Consider the following 27,374-nt stretch of genomic DNA (forward strand, 5'->3'; position numbering starts at 1 on the left):
CTGTTTACTTATTTTACATTTTCTATCTCAAAGCTCTGGGTGATAATACATTTGTCAGAGTAATAGCAGTATTTGAGAACAATTTTGAGCTAAAAAATTAACATTTCAGTATTTTTGCGACTTAATGGAGCAATTTCCTCCATTGGAAAATACAGCTGAGTGTCAACTTCATAGCAACGCAAACTAATATTCTACTTGCTAATATTATGATGGTCTGCATTTATATAGCACTTTTCAAGTCACTGAAGACCTCCCAAAGCGCTTTACAATGTGCTTCACACTTACCCATTCACTCACACACACAGCGTCAGACATGCAAGGCACCTACCTGCTTATCAGGGGCACTAGGTGTTCGGTGTCTTGCCCAACAACACTTATAACCAAATAAACAGGCATAACAACCCCATGTCACCCCCCCTTCCCAATCACTTGTTTTCCAGTAATCTGCAACATCCATTTACACTTGTATTTATTACCAATCTTATTAATAAAGATTTTTTATTGCTGAAAGTATTCTTTATCACCTTGCAGAAATACGTATGTAAATAGTGAAAAAGAGGGAACCAAGTACTGAGCCCTGTGGATCGCCACAGGTAACACTAAAAGGCTTAGAGGTCATATCACCGTATCTAACACAAGGTGAATTGTCTCTCCATGCCCTTGCAACATAGATTACAGCCTGGTCATTCTGTGAAGGCCATTACCTCATGTGGGCCCCTTTTCTAGGTTTCTTCAGTTTCTTTATGCTGAGATTTTGAAGTTTTTCCTTGCCCTTGCGTAGGTTTCAAGTCAGGGGATGATGTAATGGTGGTCTATACAGCCCTCTAAGACATTTTCTAATTTAGAGCTAAACAAACATGATTGGAGGTAACTTCCAAGAACCGGTTCCTAAAGCCGTTTCGTTCGCGAACTACTCACCGCCAGTAATTTTAACTTTTTTAAGGGGCGGTGGGTGTTGACATTTACGCACCAATCTAGTCAAGCGAGTAACAGTTGAGTTTTACTCTTATGAGTTAATCGGGTGGTAATGCCGAGTTAGTGCCCGCACTAATCTTTTTAGGAAGGGGGGTGGGAAGCGTAACTTTGACGTGGTCGGAAACGCTTACTCGATTTACTACTCGCTGCTCCGTCGCTCCCCGATGAGTTCCTCGTTCTCAGCTTGGTTTTGGAGCGATAGATTTTGGCTTCCCGAAAATGTTTCCTGGGTGGACCTGGAGCATCCACCACCTGGCGTGGAGTACCCTCGAGTTGGAGATATTTTATACGCCCTTCCGGCGGCAATCGGGGTTTTTGTGCTGAGGATCTTGTTCGAAAGGTAAAAACTCGAAAAAGTGTTCAGCTGTTTCCTTGTCAACTCCCTCCTCATTTAATCAACACTCTAAAATGAGCGATCGGAGCACAACACAAGCTCCTAAACGCAGATTTTCATTTCAGATCTAAATTTAGATTCAAGAGTGAGTGGAACCAGGACAGGTCAACTTTATCAACACAAAGTGGAATCTAGAAATGTAGATATCACGTGGTTGAACTTGGGCGTCTGTAGTGTCACTACTACACGTAATGCTTCGGAGATGTTTTCTTTTTAATTTATCTTGAGGGGAGCGAAAAATCGGTCCCATTCCACGTCTGCCATTTCCTAGCAAACCTGTCTTTTTTTTCATTTTGGGAGAAACTGTTCCTGAGAAACACTGCTCTGTTGAAGCAGCCTGTCTTGTGACATCTATTAGCATTCAGCGAGTATGGCCCAGAGACGTGCAGTGAGGTTCATGTCCGGTCAGCCACAGTCAATTTTACAAACAAATAAACCCACATTACATTTTATCCATCATTTCATTTGATTGGCAGAACAAGGTAGCAACATAGTGGTACCTCTTCTTCCTAATGTAATTGGTTCTTGAGGTAGCTTTGTAACCTGAAATAATTCCGTAAGTAGAGGCACCTTTTGAATGTAAATGCGCTAATCTGTTCCAAAACCGTAAAAGTATGATATATATATATATATATATATATATATATATATATATATATCCATCCATTATCTGCACCGTTTATCCTCAGTAGGGTCGCGGGGGTGCTGAAACCCATCTCCGGGCAGTGGGCAGGGGACACCCTCAACTGGTTGCCAGCCAGTCGCAGGGCACACAGGGGCAGACAACTCACCTGCTCATTCACACCTAGGGACAATTTTGACCGGCCAATTAACCTGACATGCATGTTTTTGGAATGTGGGAGGAAACCGGAGTGCCCGGAGAAAACCCACGCAAGCACGGGGAGAACATGCAATATATATAATATATATATATATATATATATATATTGGAAATTATAAAAGAGCATCAGAACATGATACTAATACATGTTAAAATCATATTTCTCACAATAAACATAAAACAAGAGGCCCATAATGTAAATGAACAAAAAAAACAATGAAAAAACAAAAATATGAATTTACTTGTTAATAGGCCTCTTTGTTTACTGGTCCTCAGCAGTGCTTTTTACCTAGCATTTCTTAAAAACCAATGATGTCTGCATTTGATGGCTTTTGACTAACCTTCAGAAATACGCGAGGCATACGTCGTCATAATGAGCGATAGCCCAACTTGTCAAAAGTTTTTCTGGGTGATTTCTTCACCATATTCTGAGACTTTATAGAATCTTGCCAAAATGTCTTTGATACGGGCTGTTGAAATGATGGCTGCGTCCTCCTTGGCATCTCTGAACTCCTCCTGCACGTTGGTGTGTTGCATCGCTTCCAATTTCGATTGTAGATACATGACGGTCATATTATTTTGCGAGATTGCACGAATGCTTCCCTCTTACATACCTTTCTATTATTTCTTGATATCTTTCAATGGCCAAGTCCCTTCCTTTTTTTCTCTCCTTGCCCACTTTTCTGTGTGTCTTTTATGCGGTCCATTGTGAATGGTGGCTCTTCGTAGCAGAATCATACAGTATGACTGCAAAGCGAGAAGGGAACACAAAGAGCATGCCGGGGTTCACGCCTATGCATCGGGTTGCCATGTAGAACTCTGGGAGCGGCGAATGGCAGCGCGTACTGTACTTTACTGTATTTCAGATTTTGAATTCTGAAAAGCCTTCGTAACGTGAGGCAAATATTTTCGGTTTAGGTATTTCGTAACCTGAAACGTCCATATGTAAAGACATTCGTAAGAAGAGTTACCACTGTACAAACGGAATCATTGAAAATGTTTTATTGTCTTACCCTAACTCATTATTGAATTATATGCTCGCCTCCTTTTGAATAAAAGCATCAATAGAGAAGTAATCCTCCATTATGAAAGAGAGTCCATGCAACGACTTAACCCTGCTGTTAGCTTGATAACACTATAACTCATCCTTCATCTGCAGACACGCCACACAGTAATATGTTACATACAACTCCTTTGGGAGGAAACCACCAATAGATGGGTAATCCTCCAATATGAAAAAAGTCCATTAAATAAGAAAAAAATACTGGATTGCTTGTCCTACGTTTAGTTTGCTAATACTATCACTAATTCTCTCATGTGGGGCTAAGACGTGTGTCAAATGAGTCCTTGGTCTCACTACCGTCCTAAGCCATGATACAAGAGAATTGTGTGCATCTGCACTCAGCACAGTGATATGTTTTGTACTGCTCTTTTTGAATAAAAGCTTCAATAGATTAATCTTCCACGATGAAAAAAGTCCATGCAATGACAAAAAATACTGGATGGCTTAACTTGCTATTTTTTTGCTAATAATATCTCTGAATCTATTGTTTGGTTCAGAGGTATGCTCCAAATCAGAGTCTTGGTCCCACCATTGCCCTAAGCCACGAGGCAGAAGAATTGCGTGCCATATTTTACATCTGCCGACACTGGGTACAGTAATATGTTACATACTAATTATCCATCCATTATCTGCATCGCTTATTCTCAGTAGGGTCGCGGGGGTGCTGGAGCCCGTATCTTCGGGCAGGGGACACCCTGAACCCGTTGCCAGCCAATCGCAGGGCACACAGAGGCGGACAACTCACTCGCTCATTCGAATCTATAGGGACAATTTCGGCCAGCCAATTAACATGACATACGAATTATATGAATAATATCCACAACATAAGGGGAAAATTCAGCATTTTTTGAAAAAGGAACCCCCCCAAAGTGTGAAGTTAAATGAGTATCACTGAATAAATATAACCATCTAAGTTATTTTTAATTTTATATTTTCATGACAGGTTAGACACAGCCTCACCTAACTCCCCTGACTGCATGTCACTGTTACCTGTGAACCCTGAGTCAACAGGTGTAAATGAAGCTAATTCAAATAGCTTTTTGTCTTTATTGTTTTTTTTTTTGAAAGAGTGTTAAATTGAAGGTTTGATCACACCTTTGTTTTATCAAAATATCTTGAGGCACACAGTCCTTCAAACATTTTTCAAAAAAAAATTCCTGGGACTGGTTTAAAGTCTTCCTTTTAAAGCTAAAGGGGACTACAGTGGGAGCTCGCTACTTTGCGGGTTCAGAGCTTCGCGGGTCTAAAATAAAATAAAATAAATAAATAATAATAATAATTTTAAGCATTTTTGAAGGAGCGTTGCTACTTCGCGGATTTTCACTTTTCGCCGGTGGTTTTGGTCCCCATTAACCGCGATAACCGAGGGATTACTGTATGTGTATTATATGGTGCCTCCTAGTAGTAAACTTTATTCATAAAAAAATTAAATTGATTCAAATATTGAACACAAATACATGAACTATTATGTATAGGTGTATTAAAAAAAAACACCCTCATTTATCGCCTTCTTGCAGATACACAAAAACCTTGCGAAAGGCTGGGCAAAATTAATAGAACGAGAAGAAAATAAATGTGTGTTTTGGTCACGTTGCGTTGTCCGTAGTTTGTATTCTCCCTTGTGCTTTGTAGCATTCATTTTCGGTTGCACGACACAAGGCTGCAACATCTGGGGGCCACATAATACACACTGTCCCTTCAATCTTGTCAAAAATGTGCATTCAATGTTTTCCTGAATTAGTAATTAATTTCTGAATAGAATTGTATTGAAATATTTTTGCAAAAACAAGTACAGTAGATCAATATTTGGCCCCCTTAAATGCCGACAGCCTGTACAGAATGTCAAACATACCACATTTTATCTTTCTGATAGCTGTAGTAGTTTGCAATTTCGTTTTGTTCCACCTGAATGCCATCAATTCGTGCAGAATGTTAAAGATGGAACCTGTGAAATTTTGTAGCATTTATTGCAAAAAGGGCTGGAGTTATATATATTTTTTTCATATTCAATTAACATGTCGATTTTGTCTAGATATTCCTTGAACTTAGACTTTTTTTCTTTTTGAACTGTTATACTGAAAGACATAAAATCATTTTATATGAACAAAGTAGAAAACATCAAAGAAATATTCTGTTGTTGCTTGGGTCCAGAAAGTAAGCAAAAATGTTAATTATTACGCTTCAAAATAAGCAGTTAAAGTGTCGGTGTGAGGCTGAAACATTTTTGTACAATCACTTTTTACAACCAACCTATCCTCTGCCCGAAAACGCATGCTTTATCAATAAATACGTTTTTTTACGCTTACATTTTTTTCAATCATTTGTAATATATATGTAACACCTACGTGTCGGCTGAAAAATCTAATATACCAAATTGATATCAGTAAAATGTTTCATTATAATTTAACACAAATATAGAAATTACTGTGTAATGGGTGAAAATAACAGATAGTCATTTTATCACGGAGATGTGAAATTTTTTAATAACTAATCCATGTAAAAAAAATCAATTAATGTAATTGTTGACAATTAATTGGATAATCACTGTATTTATTTGTGTATTACTTTCACCTTGGTTTAAATGTCAGTATAAAAGTGTGTTTCACTTTTTCTCAGCTCAAACTAAAAATTGAGTGATAAACGCTGGTAAATATGTGCGTGGCATGATTAAAATTATTTATTGACAACATAACCTACAAACACAATACCAACATAAGTTGCAATTAATTTATCGAATGTCCTTCAATGTCCAATTCATCATTAGACACAACAAAGATATGTTTCCCCCATCTTGTTTCTGGCGTCTATTTCTGTCTTTCATGACAACTTTCTGGTTTCTCCATCCTCTAACATTAGTCTCTGGTACCATGAGTAATAATAGTGTAATGGTGAGACAAAATGTATTTTTGTATGTTATCTACATTACTAGTAGGTTTCAGCTTTCTCACTGGCTCAACCCGCGATACATTCTCTTTGTATCCAATGTTTTGTGATTGTGGTTAGCGATATGAATGGTACTCATTCACACACACACTCACAAATCTACAGAATATGGCAACTTGGTGCCGTAAACATTTTTTTTGCACATTATACACAAATAAATATGCAAATTAGTGGTGGATTGATCAACTGAGTTATTACTCCTCTATTTTCCAGCTGCTACAACAATCAGAAAGAGAACATACAGTTTTGTTGATATTTGATGAACATTTTGGTCAATTAATGGTTGTTTTTGCCCCTCAATTCCTCCTGGTGAGATGTATGTTGACAATATTTCAAAAATCAACAAAATATATTTTAAGTGCCCATTAAAATGGGTCTGTGGTCAAAAAGGTGAGAAGTGTGAAGGAGGTATGTTCCAGTATACTGTATTACCCAAGAAAATATTGATGCGTTAATTTGGCTGAATTTAGCCTCAGATCGGCCTAAGTTACACATTGAAATCAAATGTACTGAAGAATAAGCTTTTGTCTGGAGATCAGGTTTAGCAGTTTTGTTGAATTTTGTCTCAATATGTGGCGTTACTCTTCCCCAAAATATCAAAATATTTTGCTTCTGTGGCTCTTGGAGTCAAAAAGGTTCCCGACCCCTGCTCTCCAGCTAGTTTTCTCCTGAGCAGGCCAACAACTAGGCTAAGATTATCCTGAGGGATAAATCTGGTAGTTCTACAGTCGCGTTTGTAAAAAATTATTGGGTTTTATACTCTTACCCTACCCCCTTAAAAATGTTCCTCTTAAATCTAAACAGTTCACGTAGGTCACTCATTTTGACTTCAAAACTATAAATTCCCCCAAACGGTTAGAGAATTTTCAGGCCTGATTGTATAGTTCTGGTTGACTATAATAAGCAGCTTGCTACTACAAATAATATGACATCAGTCATTCTGCACAAGTCTGTCCAACTTTTCCATGTTCAGCATTTTGCTCTGGGGTGACCCTCCCAGTCTCTGTCTCTGGTCACATGACAGGCCATCAGGTTTTGTTTGGACAAGGTGCCACATTCCCTGGGATTTCTATTTTCCCGTGTCTCCCTCTGTTTTGTTCTCCTTCTGACACTCAACTTTATAAGTCAACGTTCAAAGCTCAACAGTTTTGTGCCAATAACTTGGTTAAAAGTTAATCAATTTCTATGTTAAATAGTCGACTCTTGCCCTGTATCCCTGAATGTCTTACTTAACTGAGTCATTTCTATCTCCCTTCCCCCTCTCTGTCATTTTTTTTGCTTGTCTGTGTGTATAGGCTAGTGGCCAAGCCCTGTGCCCACATACTTCAAATTCAAGCGGGAGTGCATCGACAAGCCCAGCCCAATACTGTCCTGGAGAGGGTGTATCTGTCCAAAACGGTACATATTTAGGTCAACGTTTACTCCCTGAAACATTTCTGTTCGGGCCCTGGCAAATGTAATCCTACAATCTGGTGGCCTGCCTGCTTGATTCTGTGAGTTTTGCAACCTGTAAACATAAGACAAAAGCAGGTCATTCCTGTGTTTTTTTTCTTTTTTCCACTAGTGTCCAGATGCTAAGCAACTGGAGGGACTCTCGAAGCAAGTGGACTGGGATGTACGGAAAATCCAGAGATGGTTTCGCACTCGACGCAATCAAGACAAGCCTAGCATGCAGACAAAGTTCTGTGAAAGCATGTAGGTTTTGGAAATTCTGCATCATTGAAGAGAACTTTTTAAAGGGACAGTGTGTATTATTTGACCACTAGGTGTCGTTGTATGGTGGCGTGTAACTGAAAACCAGTGATAAAGCCCAAGGAAGAATACAATCAATTTATCATTTTACGTCACATTTTTGGCCCAGCCTTTTTGAGGTTTTAGGGTACCCATTTTAGCAAGATGGCAGACAATAATGTCAGCTCCCTTAATGTTATGTACTGTAAAACAAATGTGAATTTCTCGACCTAGGAGCTTTTTATCAAAACCTAGGGTGTCAAACTCTTTAACTCGGGGGTTACATGGTAGCCATGGTAGAAAAAACACTTAAGGGGGCCAGACTTGTAAATTATTTTTTTATTAATTTTAATTAAATTAAGTATGACTTTGCTGCGGGGCTTGGGTCTTTTCAAAGGCTCACTATTAAATTATGATTCAGGCATGTATGATTTGATTATACAATCATTTTTCGTCTCTAAGATTTAATTTCTTGTAGTGTTTATCAACTTGTTAAAAAAGCAAAATAACAATCGAATTTATTTCCACTACTGTTTTTTTACTTGGGGAAACTCTTACAGACTGGAAAGTTCCTTAATGTATACAAACACTAATTTAGATGATTGATTGAAACGTCTTCACTTTGTATTTAAAACATTTTTCTTTTACCTGAATATGGGAACTTCGCTGATAGATTCCATATCTATTATAGAATGGAGCGAAAGCTTCTTTAACCTCCTAAGACCCGAGCTTCTTAATTGATGTGCATTTGCTGTCCTTGCATTTGGACACCAGGCCATAAACTTCTGCAAGACACCCAGGTTCCATTTTTGTAATTTTGTAATTTTTGTTGACTCAAACAGCCCGTACGTCACTTTTATCTTAAAATTACTTTTTTAATTAACATGTTTTTTTTCAAGTAGGTGCTAAATAACACACACTGTCCATTGAACTGTTTGTTTGAAAAAAATATCTTCATCTTGATTTGTTACCTTAGGTGGAGGTTCACATTTTACTTGGGGATTTTTATATACGCCATCAATCATTTATGGGGGGTAAGTGGAGCTGAAATGATCAAGTGGCATGTTTCGTGAATAAGAGCTAATGTATTTTTTTTTTCAGTCACCATGGACGTGGGATACAAGACGATGCTGGGAAAACTACCCCTTTCAGGTTCATACTCAGAATTTCACATTCACAAGACGATATGATGAAGTCATTCACCGCTGTTTCTGCACCATACTACTAATGTTAAAGGCTAAGATTTTTGAGTTTTTCTTTTCCCTCATGTAGGTTTCAGATCAGGGTATATTGTAACGGTGGTCTCTGCAGCCCTTTAAGTCTGTTTGTGACAAAGGACAATACAGTACTACAAATGAATATGACTTTGCCCTCTCTCCTTCTTTTAGCATCAAAGTCACCAACAATTCAATCATTATGTGGCCGAACTGGCTTTCTACTGGTCTCTGATGTTCTCCCAGTTCATTGACATAAAACGTAAGGTGAGTCAGCAAAGGCAGTAAAAATGAAAATGATCTCCTGGCATGTCACTTGCAACTGTTGTGTTGATATTGGTTATTGCTCGGATGCATTTGAATTTCCTGAAGACTGACTTTCTGGTAGAACAGGTTGGACAATTAGACGTTACAGTGCTATTTAGTCGCTTCAGATATGCTTTTAAAAGTTTCGACGAGGTGCATTTACTGTGTTTCACTTACCTGACTAAGTTATAAGAAAAATTGGGCTGGTCAGAGTATGCGGCATACAGGCTGTACTTGAACTTTTTGAAGAAAGCTAGACTTTACTCTGTTACTTTGAGCGATTTCTCCTCTCTGTTTTTTTTTCTCCAGATTTTCATTTAGGTTCTGCAGAGACATTTCAATCAGTTTAACCGGTTGAAATGTAACTCTAGAAAAGACCCAATTTTTCCAATCAAGCAGATCCAGAGAGTCACATGATGGCACACAGTTTTTTGCACATTCTTAGAAAAAAGAACATTGCAAGTTAAACGGTATATGTAAAAAATGGCATAAGTCGATATTTACTCTACACCAGGGCTCGAGCTCAAACATAACACAAGCATATGTGGTCTGAAAACTAAATTTTGGGACTAATGCAAATCGCACCCATCCTCAAAAACACCCATGAAAGCAAACAAGAAGTACAACTTAGCTTTATAGGCATTTAATAGTCTCATCTCATCTCATCAGCCGTACCGCTTATCCTCATTAGGGTCGCGGGGGGGCTGGAGCCCATCCCAGCCATCTCCGGGCAGTGGGCAGGGGACACCCTGAACTGGTTGCCAGCCAATTGCAGGGCACACAGGGACAGACAACTAATTCGCTCATTCACACCTAGGGACAATTTGGACCGGCCAATTCACCTGAAATGCATGTTTTTGGAATGTGGGAGGAAACCGGAGTGCCCGGAGGAAACCCACGCAAGCACGGGGAGAACATACAAACTCCGCACAGGAAGTCTGGAGCTGGATTTGAACCCACGACAGGTTCCCATGACATGAACTGTGCCGCACAAGCGCTAACCACTGCGCCGCCGTGCAAATGAAAAGTACTACACTCAACATTAGGTTGACTCCATTTGTTTGTATGCTCTCACATGAATTTTCATAAACTACAAGCTAAAATGTCAGAAATGTGTTGGGAAATCCCCCAAAACCCTTCATATATCATACAGTTGACTAATCTTGCCTTATAGTTATTGCCTAGAGATTTGGGGAAATTCATAAAGAAGCAATATAAAAATGCTGCTTCTACTACAGAAGAAAGCTGTTTGGATTGTGCATAATGCTGGGTACAAACAAACATAGTTTTAAAAATCTAACACATTAAAGCGTGAAGATAATGTTAAACTTAAATTTCTAATATTAGTATATCAGGCATGTAAGCATCAACTCCCAACAAATATTCACCGGTTGTTTTTCTACAGAGCAGACACTCGTACCCATAATTTCAAAGTCCAATATTTATGTACAATATTGAAAAGCCATTGTTGCCACTCCAAGAGGTATTAATTTATGGAATGATTTAGACAATGACCTTAAATAGTCCCCAATTTATATAAAATTAAAAAATATATAGCCTATGATAAAAATTGTAAAGGAAATTAAAATATATCAAGAAGTTCTTTAAGTATTACCTGTAGATGTCAAAGTGGTATAATTGCTGGACTGAAAGGTATTTTTTGGGGGGTAGGGTTTCTTTTTTCTTATTTTTATTCATATTTTTGCCTGCAAAATAAATTTTGGGCACTTAAAGGCTTTAGGTTACTCCCTTCAAAGCTCATGATTATGTATAATATAGCTGATTGTGTTTGAATATATATTTTTTAATTATTTGTTAATGTTGTTTTTATGCTGTGCCCAAATAAAAAGGCACAAACAAACAAGGTGAGGAATTGCTCATTAAACCGTGTAAATCCAATAAAACGATAAATTGTATTTCAATATAGTAATAATATTGTACGTTTCTTGTTAAGAAATTGAAGTGAGACCATTCATTTTAGTTAAACATGCCTGCTTTCTTTTGTTAAATCAACATTTACAATTTTCTATTTATACACTATTTAATCAGAAGAGATTGATGAGCATTTTAAGCCAAACAGGGTAAGTTTTTAAAACTTGAATATTATTATTGATTGTAATTGTTATTAATGATTTATTCTAGATCGATGGTGAGCAAACAGACTTTTTAATCCAGCCTGCCAAAAGAAAATGATGAAAATTATATTCACTTTAATATATGAATATTAATATGTCTTGTCATTCTTGTCTACAATGTATTTTTCTGTTGTCTGTGTTTAAGTCCTATGTGCAAATAGCTAACCACATTTTCTGTATGTGCCTTTTTTATCATTCGTGTAGACATTTATCAAATTTCATGCAAAAAACACTTTAAGCTCGCCCTATTGAATATTGAGTTTTTAATGCAAATTGAGTGCTTAAAAAAAGGATACAATATGAAAACAATTATGTAAACGTCTATTTCTGCATTAATATCCACAGTATTTGTAAAAAAATGGATAAGATTACATCATCTTTTTTCCTCATACATTGTGGAGGTATCAGGAGATTCTCTATAGGCAGATACAAAAATTCCTATTGATCGTATTTTTTCCCGTAGCCTGGCACCTCAGCTGATAATTTTTTGACCCAATGCAGCACGCGACTTAAAATGTTTGCCCACCCCTGTTCTAGATTAACAACCCACGTACTTGTATATTTGTTTGTCATGATCCCACCACTGCCGAAGGGCAATCGATGTAGAAATCACACTTGTTTTTAGCCTTAGTGTGCAAACATACACAAAATTAATCTACTGTGTTCATTATTCCAACAGTGACAATACACCTCTCCTCTTTCTTTTTTTTCATGTCATTAATATCAGGATTTCTTCATCATGCTTGTGCACCACCTGGCAACCATCGTACTCATCACGTTCTCCTACGCCAACAACATGTTAAGAGCTGGCACTTTGGTCATGTGTGTGCATGATGCCTCAGACATCTTCCTGGAGGTAAAGGAAGGATTCGTGGGTCACCTTATTGGAATTTTTATTTAGATTCTTTCAACAACATGGGTCTGTTTGCAAATGTTGTCGATATATAATTAGAATTGTATTTATTGTTTTTGATAACAATGTAGTAAACATTGTTTACAACAAGATTCGACCTGGTACTACATGGTAAACATGTCCTAGAATTTCGGACTACAAGCTGCTCCTGTTTTCTTCTACATTCTAAAGAGTGATGTGGCTAGCGGACACTACTTATTAGACCTACTGCTGTATAAAAAAATATTTATATCACCCATGTCATGTGCGCAAGGGATGGGTGAGCTTAATATGTGTACAGACTGTTGTGATTGTACAGGCTTTTGAATTGTAGTCATTACATTACACTGATTTTCCTTTGAGGATGTTTTAGTCACACTTCAGCGTATATGTTTGATTAAATTGATTAATGTTGACTGCTGTGGGCACAGTTGCAGAGGAGTGTATTCATCACAGCACAATGTGTTACTTTTCTGTGCTAGACATTTCACCGCTGATTTTTTTTAAATTGTTTTTTTAATGTAAGAAATTAATGTGAATGAGTTAATTTTTATGACTGTTTCAGCCCATGGTTTAAAATCTAGAGTGGCTCGCAAAAAAAAACAAAATTGAATTGTTTCCTCAAATTTTCTGATGCCGAATTTAATCAGGTGCAGTCCAGAATTTACGGTAATAAAGACTTAGAAGAGGGAAATGAGATAAAAAAAAAATTAGCTAAATAGACAAAAATATTTACAAGGTAGTGCTTGAAGAGTGGCTTAAGTTGTAAGTGCATCCGAACAATGGTACAATGACGTTTAGCAGTAAAATATTTCCAAAATATGTTGAGGAATACACTATAAATACTCATTTTCCTATACATGGGCAACTCAGAATTTAAGTCTGGTTTAATAAACATGATTGTAGCGCGTTACCCCAGTTTACATGCAATTGTAATTATTTGTATGGGGTATGAAGGATGGCTGTCACTTCTATTTGTCTCCAAAGTTGTGGTGTTTGGACCCCAGTGTCATGTATGATCATGTGCAAATATTTGGTAAATGTATTTTTATTTAAAAAAGAAAAAGAATTGCTACATTTAAATGATGATTGGACGATTCCTTAGCACGGGCAATGTTTATACTTTTATTGAACTTTTTATATTGCTCATTTAAGGAGGATGCATATAAGTTTGTTTTAAATGTATCCCTTTCTGTTGTTTTCTTTTATTCGGGATTTTATTTTTTGATGCTGCCCTTTTAAATACCATTTTGTGTTTTTTTTTTGTTTTTTTTTCTCCGTATTTTTTGATGAACACACCTATCTGCCTTGCACAGGCTGCCAAGCTTGCCAACTACGCCAAATACCAGCGGTTGTGTGACGGCCTATTCGTGGTGTTCAGCATCAGTTTTTTCATCGCCCGACTTGTTATCTTTCCTTTCTGGTGAGGCACAGTTTGTTTTGGGGAGCTTTATAAATATTTGCATTCAAGTTGACACACCTGTGCATGGATCCACAAAACCTACACGGTCATGCTTGACATCTATGAATCATATCTGTATTCTCTTTGTTGCAGGATTATTAACAGTGTTCTGATTGAGAGCTGGGAAATTGTTGGCCCATATCAGGCTTGGTGGCTGTTCAACGGGTTACTTTTAGTGCTGCAGACTCTACATATTATCTGGTTCTACCTCATTGCACGCATTGCAATAAAAGCCATATTTAAGGGAAAGGTAAGTTGGACTCAACCAACCAAAGATTTAAAACTAAATGTTGTATTATAAAGGGATAGGTTATGCATGTCGGGACTTCATTACCAAACAACAGTGTGCCACACATTGCTGCTATTAAATGTCAGTCAGAACTTTTATTTCCATTTTACGGGAGCATAAAATTATAGGTGACTGATTTTGGCATCCATTCAGATATTGGGCCAGAATCAGACTGCTGATTTAAGACTTCCTGCAGTTTGAATAATAACTCTAAAACACTTGGGTCAAGAACAAGAATTACCCAAATGTGGGTGAATTTGACCCACTTTTCTTGGCCGTTGTACCTAAATAAACCACCCATATGCACAAAAGCTGTGCATGTAATTTTTGTAAATTGCAACTCAACATTGAAATAATTTCTAACTCCATTTAAACTTGTGCTGTTACTCTGGCTCATTTGGGTCAACAATGTGTGCGCATCCTGTGGTGATTTGGTGATGACGTAGGATGGAAAGTGGTCTATATTCTTTGATGTAACATCTCCTATTTGTTTATTACACCCACATATGCAACTACAGTGGCATTTGTCTTTATATCCACATTATTCCAGGTGGCAAAAGACGACCGCAGCGACATCGAGAGCAGCTCAGATGAAGAGGTTCATTCCAGCAGCGGTAAACATCCCCTTCAGACGAGCAACCCTACCAGTAACGGTGAAAAGCGAGACCACTAAGGACAAAGTGTGGAAATGTAATTGTGGATTTGTTTCGCTTCCATTGTGCCTTAACAACTCAACGTTTCACTTTGACTATCAAAAATGAAAACTAAAGAAAAGAAAAGAAAACAGTGTGGGGGAGGCAGCTGATCCTTTTTACACAATGATGTTTACGCCTGCTTCGTGCTTGCAAGAGTGATAAAAAAATGTTTGAGCAAACGACACAGATTTGCCTTTGCTGGGTATGTATGCTCGTGTGTGTGCTTGTGAGTTAATTTTCCAGAAATCACGAAACCGATCGACACACTGTCAATACCATTTCATTAAATCAACATGTTAGTTTTCTTTTTTGTTTTTCAACTTAAAAACAAAGTACCACAACCTCTCATTCTTAAAAAGTATCCGATACCCAAAAATAAGTTACTTTCTGAAAAATGTGTGTTGAACCAAAAAAACAGTATGAATTGTATTGTTATAATTATTGTGAATGTCCTTTTGAACTTGATTGTCCACTTACACCAAAACATTAAATACATTTTGTGATTCAAGAGAAATCTTTGTTTTCATCCAACATTGCACTTGAGGTTCGAGTTGGTTTTCAAGCAAGACTGCCTCAGCCATCTGACAAAGGAGAAAGACAAACTTTAATTTATCTCTTTTGCTCCTTCCATTTGTGATGCCGCAATTATGTTCGGAATTTTCTTTTCAGCTTTACCTTTACTGCTGTGGGTATTTCAGCCCAGTGCTTTTCAACCAGTGAGCTCTTGTCGGGAGACCTTGTCTCGTGCTCTATAGGAAATTTGATATTTTTATCGTGGCAAAAATTGTCGCCATGGCTCTGCTTTTTTTCAGTGAGCAGATGATAAACATGCATCATATCAGTAGGTGGCAGCAAATTACCTGTACAGTACAGTACTATCATTTTTGGTACACTAATTATCTGATCATGAGTAGGAGAGGGAAATTAACGTTTTACTTTAAAACTGTTTAGGATTGAAATATCACAAAGTAAAACTATTGCATTGAGTTTGGCAGATTTCAATTATTGTTTTCTTATTTTAGTAAAAAAAAAAAAAAATACTGAAAAGTTAAGACATAGTCAAGTCATGTTTATTTGAATAGCCCTTAATCACAGGAAGTTTCAAAGGGCTGCACAGTGCAAACCATAGACTATTACGACACCATCACCTGATCCAAAACCTACATGAGGGCAAATAATACAGATATTGTCAACATAAAATATAGGTTATTCCTATGCTATAGAATAGAAGTGTGTTTTAAGATTAGATTTAAACATTTCCACTGAGGTTACAGATCGAATCTCAGGGGGAAGAGCATTCCACAGTACCAGGGCCCGAAGAACGCTCTCGAACCTGCGCAGCTCTTCTTGGCTCTTGGGATCACTAGTAGACCAGCGTTTTCTTGTCTTAGTTAAAAGCTCGCTGCAGCATTTTGTACTAGCTGAAGGCTCTTGATTTTGGACTTTGGAAGACCGGAGAGTAGTGGAATTACAGTAATCGAAACGGGATGTAACAAACGCATGAATTATAATCTCCGCATCCGAATGAGACAGCATAGGGCGAATTTTAGCAATGTTGCGAAGATGGGAAAAAAAAGCTGTTCTAGTAATATTCTTAACGTGTGTTTGAAAGGACAGATCTGGGTCAAATATGAATACTAAATTTTTGACTGAGTCACTCTAGGTGATATTACATTTGTCAATGTTCAGAGCCGTTTTTGAGAACAAGTAATTGCATTTAGATGGACCAATAACTCGCATTTCGCATAGCATTGTTTAGGTTCGACGGTTGATTCATTTGGATAATTTAAAGTATCATATTATTATTATTTTAGGAAAACGAAAGGAAAAAATATAACACTTTGAAAAATATGTCAAAGAATTTTCAAATCTACATTAAATAACTTGTATTACCTCTACAGCCATACGATATTATAAACTTAATATTATACTATCAATTCAGGCAACATAATAATTTAAGCTTGAAAAGTACTCAAATTACATGATAAATGTGTGCCTTAATTCCACATAATGAATAAAGTGTGCCTTGGCTCAATTCACTTTGGGAAACATTGTTTTAATTCCCCTCTGTTAAATTTAAGTCGGCATGTATATGGTGGATGGCAAAGCTGCAGTGCCTCCTGCTGGGCAAAAACTATGCATACATTACACTACTGTATTTGGTTCCACGTTGAAACCACGGGTAAAAGCCCAACATAATCTATACATTATTTTTAGAGTTAATGTATTTATTTGTCTTATTTTTGTGTTATGAAAAAAAAAGTGTTTTAATGTAAAAAAAAAAAAAGACTTCATGGCCTTAATGTTCTAATATTTTGTACACATTTTGGGCTCTACAGCCGGGGTTCTCCATGTGGTGCCCACGGGCATAATAATATAGAAGTTAAAATGACCGAGAATCTGCATTCTAGTACTAAAAATAACACAATAGAACACGTTGATATAAAATTATATAGGAACAGTCGATTTGAATGATTAGCTAATAGTTAGCGCCAGCTTTGAGTTATCAAAATTAAACTCCCAATGTTTTGTTTTGACATCTTCGTTTCATAGTAACTATTCACATGAAACTGTTTTGGGAAGATATTTTCTTCCTCTCTGCATGTTTTTCATATCTGGGTTATGAGACAAGAGGTCGATCAAAATAAGAACTGGAGATAATTAGTTTCTTTGAAAGTTTTATTAGAGAATATTCCAGGCACAAATGAGCTACTATCAATGGCTGTAGGAAATCACAAAGATTCGTTGTTCAACACAATTCGTATACAAAAAGGGCATCCCATAAGCTGATTTCGAATATATTCTAAAGTAGACATTAAAAGGGCCCTGCCGTTGAGAAGAGCAGTGATTTTCAACTACTGTGCCGTGACACACTAGTGTGCCGTGAGAGATCGTCAGGTGCGCCGTGAGAAATTATCCAATGTCACATTTAAAAAATTTAGATTTTATAAAACATTTATGAATCTCATCTCATCTCATTAGCCGTACCGCTTATCCTCAGTAGGGTCGCGGGGGGCTGGAGCCCATCCCAGCAATCATTGGGCAGTGGGCAGGGGACACCCTGAACTGGTTGCCAGCCAATCGCAGGGCACACAGGGACAGACAACTCATCCGCTCATTCACACCTAGGGACAATTTGGACCGGCCAATTCACCTGAAATGCATGTCTTTGGAATGTGGGAGGAAACCGGAGTGCCCGGAGGAAACCCACGCAAGCACGGGGAGAACATACAAACTCCGCACAGAAAGTCTGGAGCTGGATTTGAACCCATGACAGGTTCCCATGACATGAACTGTGCCGCACAAGCGCTAACCACTGCGCCGCCGTGCTGCCACACATTTATGAATCATTTTCTGCAAATATGATGTCATTGTCAAGTGTCTGTGCCGTAAAAACTGTGGGTATTATGAATTATATTGTTATTAAACATAGTATTCAGTGTCATTTTATAACGTTTTTGGTTAGTGGTTAGTGTTTTTTTTCCAATGTAAAAAAATATGCCCTGGCTCAAAAAAGGTTGAAGAGCACTGTTTTACTCACAATAACCTAATCATCTTTGAGGAATTTTTCCTCAAACCGCTCAACATTCGCTTGTGGAAATCAATTGTATTTTGCAAACATGGATGAAAGCGGGACTTTACTTAATGTGATCTTCTGCAATGGTTTTCTTGAACTAATTTCATCTCTTTGTGAGCAGAAATGGACGATTCCTGCCTGTCATAGTGCTTAAGGCAACGGATGTCTACAAAATAAAACACAATTGAAGTTACAGAATCGCGATTAAATAAATAAAGAAATGATACATTCATGACTAAATATAGGAAGTAATATATTTCAATATGAGAACACTGGTATTAATAGTATCATAGTGATAACGTGATAGGTTGGTTGCCTTTTAGAACCCCAAAAGTAGCTCTCAGCTTCAAAAAAGTTTGGGTGACCGCTGCTCTACAGTCAATATTGCCTTTCAATGAATGTAATTTCAAAGATCTTTGCTTTGTTACCTTTGACATCACCGCTACACTAATCAGTGGTCCTTCATTATCTTGTGGTTTCCATTAAAAAGGGCTTTAACCTTACCATAACCCGCAGACCAGACTGGTTTAAATAATTCAATCCAATGTATTATTTGTGTGACTATGATAGAAAATATTGAAGAAAAATTGCTCTTTATTATTGCTTACCACGCATCATTCATTTTCGTCTCGTTGTAATAAAGGTGTTAGATTTGCGCATGCGCATTGGCAGTGTTTGGCTTCCCCGTCCCCGCTGAACCTGACAGCCCGTTAGCTTAGCCTAGCCACCGCTGCTCACCGGCAATGATACAGCAAACAAGGACTTGTAAGGAGTTACGCGTACATTTCCTTCTTGACAACCAAAACAAAAGCGTCGCTCGGACACAGCTGTCGACTGTCGTCGAAGTGTAAAAAGCGTCAAGTTTGCTTCGCGTGCAAGGAGCTGGACGTCCGTGAAGGAAATGGACTCGGCGACCGATTTCATGCGACATAGCTTGGAAGCTGCGTAGACCACCTGACTGCAGCCGATCTGTTTACAGTTAAATCTCCGTTTTTGTAACGGCTGATGTCAGTGTCATGTAAAAAAATATGCAATTAGGTATGATAACATTGCTGAGTAAAGATAATTGTTCCTGTTGACCCGGACAGGGCTTCAAGGCTAACCACTGGCTAGCAGGATTTTAAAGCATTTTTTTGGAATCTGTGTGTTTGGGAGGAGAGTTATCGTGTGCAGAAGCTTTTGACTACTGCATCCTACCCTTGCGAACATTTTTGTTCCCAATGGCCTTTGAGCATAACAATCGAGCTAGTATGATCACTGCGTGTTAATTAGCAATTGAGTCAAAAGGCCACCGGCCGAGTTCTAAAGATCCTCAAATCGTGAACCTTCTTAGGGACAGGGATGCACAATCAGGACATCGGTGGGGATCCACCTGGTGCCGGGAGCAGAAAAACTGTGTTTCATTACCGAAGGAGCAGCGGTGGCGGGGGAGGACCTGCTTCCTCCACTAGTTCTGGAGTAAATGTGCTGGAAGACAGTCCTTCCACTGCTGGAACCTCTTCCCCGGGACCACATCACCCGCCTGCATCCCAAATACCTGGAGCCCAGGTAAAGAAGAAAAGTGGCTTCCAGATAACAAGTGTCACTTCTGCGCAGATCAACTTAAGTGGTAGTAACAGTTTGGCCGATGATACCGAAAGCTATGACGACCCGGACGAGTCTCACACCGAGGATCTCTCCTCCTCTGACATATTGGATGTGTCTGCGTCCCGTGCCACGGACACTGGGGTGCCTGACAGGAGTTCATCAGACGAGACGCTAAACAGTATCCACGGGGTTGAAACGCCTGGCCTTGGGTCCCCTAATGAGCCTCCACAGTCCAGCCAGGGAACCCAGAAGCATACTGCACTGGTGAATGGAACAGTTCACGAGAATTATTATCCGCCACAGCAGAGTCTTCAGCATCAATCCGATAAGTTGACGGGAGGCGAGGCATTGGGGTCTTCCTCCAACCAATCTCTTACCAAAACAGGGGCTAACCAATCCCAAAGGCCCTTAGTGTTGGACAGCGCCAACCCTATTGGGGGACCAGCGCAACCACAACCCTCTGTTGTTACTCATACGACTGGTGACGCAGATCTCCAGAACTCTGGAAATTTTCTGAGTGTCTCTTCCGTCTCATCGCTTCATCCATCCATCCAGCCTGGTTTTGACAAAACTGGTGCGAGTGGACCAACAGCTTCTGTCAGTGGAGGTACGGGCCAAGCCATTGCCGCCTTGGGCGCTCAAACGCAGACGACTACCAGCTCTCGTTTCAGAGTGGTCAAACTGGACACTAATTCCGAGCCCTTCCGTAAAGGACGCTGGACGTGCACTGAATTTTATGAGAAAGACATTCCCCCAGCGGCAATCTCTGAAATGACCAAAGCTGCAGTGCCTTCTGCAGAGAATGAGCCCGGCAACGCAGGAGTTATCCCGATTCTCTCAGCTGTCCTCCCGCCTCACACGGTGCAGCCTCATCAGCTGCCGAGCCAGGACTACACCGGCTCTCACACAATACAGAGCTTGCCGCAGGTTGCAGCCCAGTCCAACACCCTCGCCTTTGTTTCACCCCAAGAAGTTGTGGTTGCAGCTCACCCCATTCAAGGAGCTCTGCCTGCAACTGCCCCACACGTTGGCATCCACCAACCCCTAAGTGTAAACTCTCAGCAGTTACCCAATGTCACGGACCAGAACCAGGCCCAAACCACAGGGAGTTACCTTGCACCTCAGCTGGGAGGTCGGCAGCCTGACTTCATCCAACCCACTGCTCCCTTTCAAAACCAAGTCCAACCTCTGCTGGCACATATGAGCATGTCCGTATCCCCGGGGGTTGTAACCAAGCAGCTCAGCAACCTTGCTCAGCAGTTACCGCATCAAGGTCATGTTGCTCCAGTTGCTGGTGAAAACTCTGCCGGGAGCCAGCTGCCATCTCTTCCCCAACAAATGACCTCCACTGCTACATGTTCAACAGCATCGAAGGTCCCTTACATGCCTTTGACCGCACTTCAAGCTGACCTGCAACCCCTTCTCAATCCAGGCACTCCCTTTTATGCTGCCCCACTAGGTGGGGGGAGCCCCATAAAATCATCCCAGCTAGAGGACGCGCAAAAAATTCTGTTTCAGCACCAGGGGTTGCTGGGATTGCCCAGGCTTGGTGCTGCTGGAGGCGGAGCAACAGCCACAGATGCTGGCGTCGCTGCTAGGAGCCTGGCCCAAATGGGGATTTCCATGGAGGCCAGCGCACTTGTTGCTGCTGCAGCTGCTGCCAGCCTGAGGAAGCAGCATGCTGAAGGAGAGGAGGACAGGTGAGACCCAACTGGCTTTTTCAAATTATGTTTTGCGTTGGTAGATAATTTATTTTATTTATAATATATATTATACCCAGTACATTTTTAAAGGAAAATAAATATTGAACATTCATAGGCCGCACCTGACTATAAGCCGCATGTGCTAGCATTGAAACATGAGATATTTACTAAGAAAGACGGTACACAAAAAGAGTTTTAATAGTATATAGTACCTTGACCCCCTTAACGTTCTGACGGCCCGCTGGTGGGCCGCTGGATTTTTGATAAACAAATAAGTGTCTGTACGATGTCAGTAGTCACTAAAATATGTCATGCCACATATCATTAGAAATATCATTCAAAATATACTCATCAGAAAAATAAATCACGATCAGTCTGGAACAAGATACCCAAAAACTATAGAGCCGGCGTAACTCACTTATGTCACCAGGCCGTCCTCATCTTTGAATGTCTGCGAAAATGGCTTTGTTGGCTCAAGGACAATCCATAGACTAAACGTGTAAAATGTTGACTCAAACACGCGATGATACAGACAGATCCATTGAAATCCGCCTTAAACATTTCTGCTTCGTTGGACGTTGCTTCCTGTTTACCGTTCGTTTTGCCACATTATTTCTGTTAACAAATAAACAGACCCGTAAAATGATTCCCAGTATGGTAGTTAACGCTCCCTTTTCGATTGACACTTTTTCCATGGTGACAGTTGGTTCATGCTAATTTCATGCACAAAGCGCAAATTTACATTAACCTTGCGTCTTCCTCGATCGGCCTCACCGTTAGCTTTTCTGTTCGAGCGCCCCTGGCAGCCGTTAGAAAAAATGCATAACTAAGCCGCATCTTAGCATAAGCCGCAGGGTTAAACGCTTGGGAAAAAAGTCGCGGCTTATAGTTCTGATTTTACTGTATACCATAAATATTTGTGTGTGTGTGTGTATGTACTATAGCGTAATACAAGGTATCCCTTCACTTGTGCAGTTTCCTTCATCCGGGATATTTTTATGCCACAAAGCACTGAGGAACTTGTAGTACAGAGATGAAAGATACTCGCAAACTCTGGTTACTTGCTAAAAAAAGACTCATGTGTATTGTTTCTTGACATTTCTGTTTTATATACTGCCCCGTGGCAAAAGTGCTACTGTCCATATGTAGTGGATGCAACAGTGGAATCCATCAATATGCTTCTGGAAAAACACTGCACAATTTGTAAAGCAGTAAAGCTCCAATGGAGCCTACTTGAGCACTGTACTTTGTTGATTTTTTTTTTGTGACTGACATGAATGAAATAATCCTTTAGTTAGTGTCAAAAGTTAAATGAGGAAACAAGCTCGATTTGCGTCATGAAATCGCTCATGGCCCTACTTTCCATTCAATCAGATTGCTTACAAATAGGACATATACAGGGTTATTTGTTTGCCACTAATCATGTAAACGATTCATTAGATTGCTTCAAACATCTTCCAGGAAACTGAAGGCGGTTCTCCGATTGGTTTGAGTGTACTGACACTCTTAGATTGACCACAGAATTCTGTGATAAACGTTAAATCAGAAGTACTAATTGTTAGAAAAAAATGTGTGACGCACCAAGGATGCAAATGTCGAACCACAGCAAGGCTAGGGAACACTGTATTGATTTTAGCAGTGTTACTGTATATGTCCGAATTAGTGTCACACGACTCATACTTTTAGCAGTTAGTGGCTTGGCTATACATGTCTTCAAGGTTATGTTTACTGCTCTTCTGCCAACTCCCATCTAACTTAGTTCGTTAATCATCCTTCTTACACTTTTCTTTCCTAGGTTAACACTTTAATTGGAGGATGAGCTGTTTGAGTAATGTGCTGGGTGCTTACTGTGTCTGTTATGTGATGTCGTTTGACCTTTCTGGGTTTTTACACTGTGAGCTTTACGTCAGTCTCTACTTTCTCGGGCCTTTCCATCAAAAAGCTGTTAGGGTTTTTCCCTCTTTTATGAAAAAGAAACAGATGAGGAGTATGGTTTTGATATTGTTGCAATGTTTTTCTACCTCTCGTATTGCATACTTTTTTTCCCTCTGTATCCAGACGATTTGAGTGAATTGTTTCTTTGGTTGCGATTTCATGGTTATATGTTGAGTCGAATGGCAGCGGCGCTGTTGTTCATCTGTCAAAGCACGAGTTGAGGCTCAAACTGTTTTTGAACCCAGCAGGCAAAGCTGTTTCTTGTACTTGGATCTACCTACCTTCCTTCCTTCCTTCCTTCCTTCCTTCCTTCCTTCCTTCCTTCCTTCCTTCCTTCCTTCCTTCCTTCCTTCCTTCCTTCCTTCCTTCCTTCCTTTCTTGGTCATATCCCTCAAGAGGGGTGACCGACAGCAAGGCAAGCACATACAATAACCATCCATCCATTATCCGTACCGCTTATCCTTAGTAGGGTCACGGGGGTGCTGGAGCCCATCCCAGCCATCTCCGGGCAGTAGGCAGGGGACACCCTGAACTGGTTGCCAGCCAGTCGCAGGGCACACAGGGACAGACAGTTCGCTTGCTCATTCACACCTAGGGACAATTTTGACCGGCCAATTAACCTGACATGCATGTTTTTGGAATGTGGGAGGAAACCGGAGTGCCCGGAGGAAACCCATGCAAGCACGGGGAGAACATGCAAACTCCGCACAGGAAGGTTGGTAGCTGGATTTCAACCCATGACCTCAGAACTGTGCCGCACACGCGCTAGCCACCGCTCCGCAGTGCTGCCCACACATACAATAACAAAGAAAATAAAAAGGGGAAAAAATAGCAAAAAACACACACAAAATTTTTTGGACCATGGCCAACCCAATTGCCCAAACACCCAAACAAGTTAGGCACCTCGGCACCTAAATTGGTCATGCTTTCGTCCCTCCAGATAAAACGGGACACCAGAAAGCGGCCATGTCACTCGGGTCAGGGTGACACAACACACTCTTTTGTTCAACAGCAGGGCGCAACAGCTTTCACTGGTTTACCCCTGCCGCATCATACGGGTGCCCAGCCCATCCTTAAGATCGCGTCCACAATCCCACTATCCTTTCACAACACCTCTCCACTCCTTCCTATCACCAACAAGAGCTCTAGCTTCCATTATATTCAGACCTCTTTCCTGCAGTGCACTCATAACACCATCCATCCACGTCAATCGCGGCCTTCCTCTTGGTCTCCTTCCATTGACTTCTGCTCTGAAGATCCTCTTCAACATTCGCTCCTCATCCATCCTCTCCATGTGTCCAAACCAACCAAGTACTCTCTTATCAAAACGCTTGCTCAGTTCCACGACTACTCCAGTTCTCTCTCTCACAATTTCATTTCTCAATCTATCCAATCTTGTCACTCCTAATATACTCCTCAAACACTTCATCTCAAAAACATTCAATTTCCTTCTTAAATCTGTACCATCCAACAGTGGGCACAATCCAACTCTCATACAGTCCCTTCTGTATGAGAGTGCTTGGATACTTTTGTCAAATGAGATGTTTGTATTAACTTGCGTCTAGTCCCCAAATCTATTGGCGAATTTCTGAACTCGGAACTGCCAATGTTTAGACTACGTTACACTATACAACACTTTTAAACATCATGCTTTTCTAAGTACAAAGTACTCCAAAATCTGGTTGGTGAGTTTTTATTTGCGGCCATCAGCTATATAAAGTCACGTTTCGTATAAAACGTGATTCACCTCACTCTTTATGGTTCTCTGTCACGACACTCCAACCGTTGAGTTGGGTGGAACTTGCCATCTCTGAGTCATGCTCAAGCTGTTGTATTGGCTTCAGTTAAATAAACTGAAAGTTTACTTTGAGTGAACAAAGGACTTCAGCAAAACTATCTTGTGGCTGGTGTTGATAATGCGCCTCGTTGGGTTGTCACTTTTTGTGCACTGCTTGTATCGGAAATAAGTCACTCATTGTTACCCTTTTTGGTTTTGTTTGGGACATGCTTTTTATAGTCAATTATCTAAATAAGTAGTTGTCAAATGAGAATGAACCACTGATAATGAAGTTATTAAATCAGCAATCATTTCAGAAAAATCTAGGAAATGTGCTTTATGTTGTTTATTCAAAATGTTATTCATTATTAAATACAAGGTAACGTCGTTTTAAGAACACACACAATGACGTTGACACTAGAAATTTGACGTTTACTTACCGTCAATTTGATTTTCCTTATTTTACTCAAAAAATAATTACAATAAGAAAAAAACTATTATTTGACCCGGCCTATTATTTTTCTCTTTTTAAGAATTCCATTTTTTTTGACATACGGATACTGTATTTTCTACTGAAGTCATTTTACTTTTTAAACTTATTTTGACTGTTTCTATCTGCCAGTCCAGACAAATGTTCTCATTTTAAGATTCTTTTTTGTATTAAGTTAAAAATAAGCTTAAAGTTTGAAACTGAAAAAAGTAAACAACATTATCATGACACTAGCAAATTTATGTTTTTTAAATAGATTAGTTTGTTTCTGTAGTGAAATATTCACGTATGGAACATGCATTTTTTTTCAAATACTTTATTTCCAATATAAATAGTACTATTATGAAAACTGTAAAAAAAAGAATCAAATGCATGCAATTTTTATTAATATTTTTTTAATATCCCTAATGATTAAAGTTCATTTGTTAAGGGTACCTGGCATTAGAAACATGCAAAGGCTAGGAGGAAATCTAGCTTCATCTAAAATTTAATTATTTGTATAAAATGCCAAACTCCCAATGAAAGAAAACCATATTGAATAGGGGCAATTCGTACATTTAATGTTGTTCTATCAGACGCCACAGGGAGGCAGCGTTCGCCCTTCCACCATTCTAACGTGGACTGCAAGTACTTTATATAATCTTAACGTGTTCTCAGAGGTTGACCTAAATGTGCTTTTCTCACCAGTGGGAGGCGGGAAGCTCTTGCTGCACGCAATGAAATGAGAATCGTGATTGGTTTTTGAAAATCCTGCTGTGCTGAGAGGAATGGCCTCCCTAAAGTTGCGTTTTGAAGGTTAAGTCTTTAAAATCCCGGCAGTGATATATTACTGTGAGGCAAAAAAAATGTTGGGAGTTTCTCAGTCTGCTCTGTGTGGACAATGGCCCCAACCAAATGTTGAAAAACATTGCTCCGTGTGATGTTTTTCCACGACTTTTGTAGAGACCCTTGCTTGCACACTGACCATATATTATACTGCTACTGGATGTTTTTTTCTATAAACACGTTAGAATTAGAATTGTTTTTATTTACGTTTTTAACAATTTATTGAACATTGTTTATGACGAAACTAAGCGTTCCACTCCAGGATGATCATTAAATAAATGTCTTAAAAGTGGGAAAAAAAGATTTAAAAAAAAAAAAAAAATTATGATAAGTAGGAAACTATTTTAATGGTAGTGCTTGTTGCCTAACTTGTAAGTTGATCGAAACAACGGTGTCTTGTAAAATGATGCAATGACATGAGCAGAAACATATTTCCAAAATATTTGTAAATAAATAATGCAAAGACATTGGCGACAACAGAAAAAAAACAGAATAGAGAAATTGAATATGAATATACATTTTTTTTTTACATGCAGGCAA

At 39.2% G+C, this 27,374-nt stretch overlaps 2 protein-coding genes and 1 long non-coding RNA gene across 3 annotated transcripts in view; 2 read left to right on the top strand and 1 right to left on the bottom strand.

The window, feature by feature from the left end:
• The first annotated feature begins 945 nt into the window (after positions 1-945).
• Positions 946-15,454, top strand: LOC148370147 (ceramide synthase 5-like). Its single transcript, XM_088332518.1, has 10 exons — positions 946-1,315; positions 7,512-7,614; positions 7,781-7,911; positions 8,924-8,981; positions 9,049-9,099; positions 9,336-9,428; positions 12,330-12,458; positions 13,811-13,917; positions 14,050-14,206; positions 14,796-15,454. Exons 1-10 carry the CDS (start codon positions 1,140-1,142, stop codon positions 14,916-14,918), a joined length of 1,128 nt encoding a protein of 375 aa, XP_088188644.1. The 5' UTR covers positions 946-1,139; the 3' UTR covers positions 14,919-15,454.
• On the bottom strand, positions 14,874-19,501 carry LOC148370148 (uncharacterized). Its single transcript, XR_015850093.1, has 3 exons — positions 19,126-19,501; positions 15,616-15,689; positions 14,874-15,521 (listed from the first exon to the last, which is right to left on the bottom strand). It is a non-coding gene; the product is annotated as an uncharacterized LOC148370148 (long non-coding RNA).
• Positions 19,187-27,374, top strand: part of LOC148370149 (TSC22 domain family protein 1) — a 28,622-nt gene continuing 20,434 nt past the window's right edge. The window contains exon 1 of the mRNA XM_088332517.1: positions 19,187-21,804. Within this exon, the coding sequence (XP_088188643.1) occupies positions 19,859-21,804 (1,946 nt within the window). The 5' untranslated portion in view covers positions 19,187-19,858. The remainder of the gene's footprint in view (positions 21,805-27,374) is intronic.

This window comes from Urocampus carinirostris, chromosome 3 (assembly GCF_059441175.1).
Source record: "Urocampus carinirostris isolate Australia breed hairy pipefish chromosome 3, RoL_Ucar_1.0, whole genome shotgun sequence".
Classification (NCBI taxonomy): domain Eukaryota; kingdom Metazoa; phylum Chordata; class Actinopteri; order Syngnathiformes; family Syngnathidae; genus Urocampus; species Urocampus carinirostris.

Coding starts and splice junctions, on each gene's coding strand:
- LOC148370147 (XM_088332518.1), top strand. CDS start 1,140: ATGAGTTCCTCGTTCTCAGCTTGGTTTTGGAGCGATAGATTTTGGCTT. Junction 12,459..13,810: donor CCTCAGACATCTTCCTGGAG/GTAAAGGAAGGA, acceptor TGCCTTGCACAG/GCTGCCAAGCTTGCCAACTA. Junction 13,918..14,049: donor CTTGTTATCTTTCCTTTCTG/GTGAGGCACAGT, acceptor TCTTTGTTGCAG/GATTATTAACAGTGTTCTGA.